Source organism: Pteropus vampyrus, unplaced genomic scaffold (assembly GCF_000151845.1).
Source record: "Pteropus vampyrus isolate Shadow unplaced genomic scaffold, Pvam_2.0 Scaffold8, whole genome shotgun sequence".
Taxonomy (NCBI): domain Eukaryota; kingdom Metazoa; phylum Chordata; class Mammalia; order Chiroptera; family Pteropodidae; genus Pteropus; species Pteropus vampyrus.
In genome coordinates, this window is record NW_011888789.1 from 3020034 (window position 1) to 3021479 (window position 1446).

The 1446-nt window shown below is 33.3% G+C and overlaps 1 protein-coding gene across 1 annotated transcript in view; it reads right to left on the bottom strand.

The window, feature by feature from the left end:
• The window catches only part of WDR17 (WD repeat domain 17), a 93097-nt gene that overhangs the window by 36190 nt on the left and 55461 nt on the right, over nucleotides 1-1446 (bottom strand). The window contains exon 9 of the mRNA XM_023519981.1: nucleotides 862-1030. Within this exon, the coding sequence (XP_023375749.1) occupies nucleotides 862-1030 (169 nt within the window). The remainder of the gene's footprint in view (nucleotides 1-861; nucleotides 1031-1446) is intronic.

Sequence of the window (1446 nt, forward strand, 5' to 3'; positions counted from 1 at the left end):
TATTTATTTTTAGGGGGGAGTGACATTAACAAAATCCAGTAAGTTTCAATAGTACAATTCAACAGTAAGTCATATATATAGTGCATTGTGTGTTCACCGCCCTTAGTTAGTTTTCTGTCACCACATATTTGATCCCTTTTACCCCTATCTACTACCCCCTTCCTCAATTCCCTCTGATAACCACTAGTCTATGGAACAGATATTTCTCTCAAGAAGACATACAAATGGCCAACACACATATGAAACAATGCTCAACTTCACTAGCAATTAGGGAAATGCAAACCAAAACCACAATGAGATACCATAACACCTGTTAGAATGGCTATTATCAATAGGACAAGTAGCAACACAAGTGGATGGGGAGAAAAAGGAACCCTCATACACTGCTGGTGGGACTGCAAATTGGTACAGCCACTATGGACAACAGTATGGAGGTTTCTCAAAACACTAAGAATCGATCTACCATATGTATTATAATTTTTAGAAAATAAATTTTTAATTTTCACATATTTGATTCACATGAAAATATTAAGGAGAACTTCTTTCATGTAGAATGTATTATACACTTAGTAGCATAGTTATACAAATTCAGCTAAAATTAGATAGGTCATGATCACCTGGATTTACTGTGGCTTTTTTATATAACTATGTCATATATAAAGTCCCAGAAAGCAAAGTACCTGTGTAGGAAGTCCATTCTAAAACCCCACAAAAAATGAACCAACAAATATATTGTTACTAATTTGCCTCTACAAGCATTTGGAGCAAGACAGCTTTGAGAGGAAGAAGATAATTCAAATGAAAATAAAAGTTAGGAAAGCCATTCAAATGTTTTCCTGCTTTTAATAAAATACTTCTTACCTGGAGCCCATGAAAGAGAATAAATAACTCCTTCATTACCCGGGGAAGTATACACTGCTGTTAGTGTGTTTATATCCCAGACTTTTATAGTGCCATCAAATGAAGCTGTTGCTAAGAGATTGGGATCATCAGGTTTGAATTTGCAGTCAAAGATAGTTTCCACATGTCCCTAGGAAACACAATACAGCACAAACCACAATGTGTAATCAAGTTGAACCATGAACTGTCGTTTCCAAATATTAATGCAAACATATATAGGCAAGTGAAAATATACAAAATTGGAACTACTGCTGTTGAATATTTTCTGTGCAAATCTGTATAGACCTAGATTTTATTCAACCTCAGTTCCTCAAATCAGCCACTAAACACAAAGATGTTCAAAAGTCTCATTTTCAACTTCAATTAAGTGCAAAAGCATATCTTTCCTGATTATTTATCATCTACAGAATACTATGCTAGAAATTTACAGAGCAATGAACTGTTAACAGTTATTATGTCATTTTGGTAGTATAATAAAACACTAAGATAAAAATGAAACTAAAAGTCCTTTAATGCAAATATTCTTTATATATACATATATATATA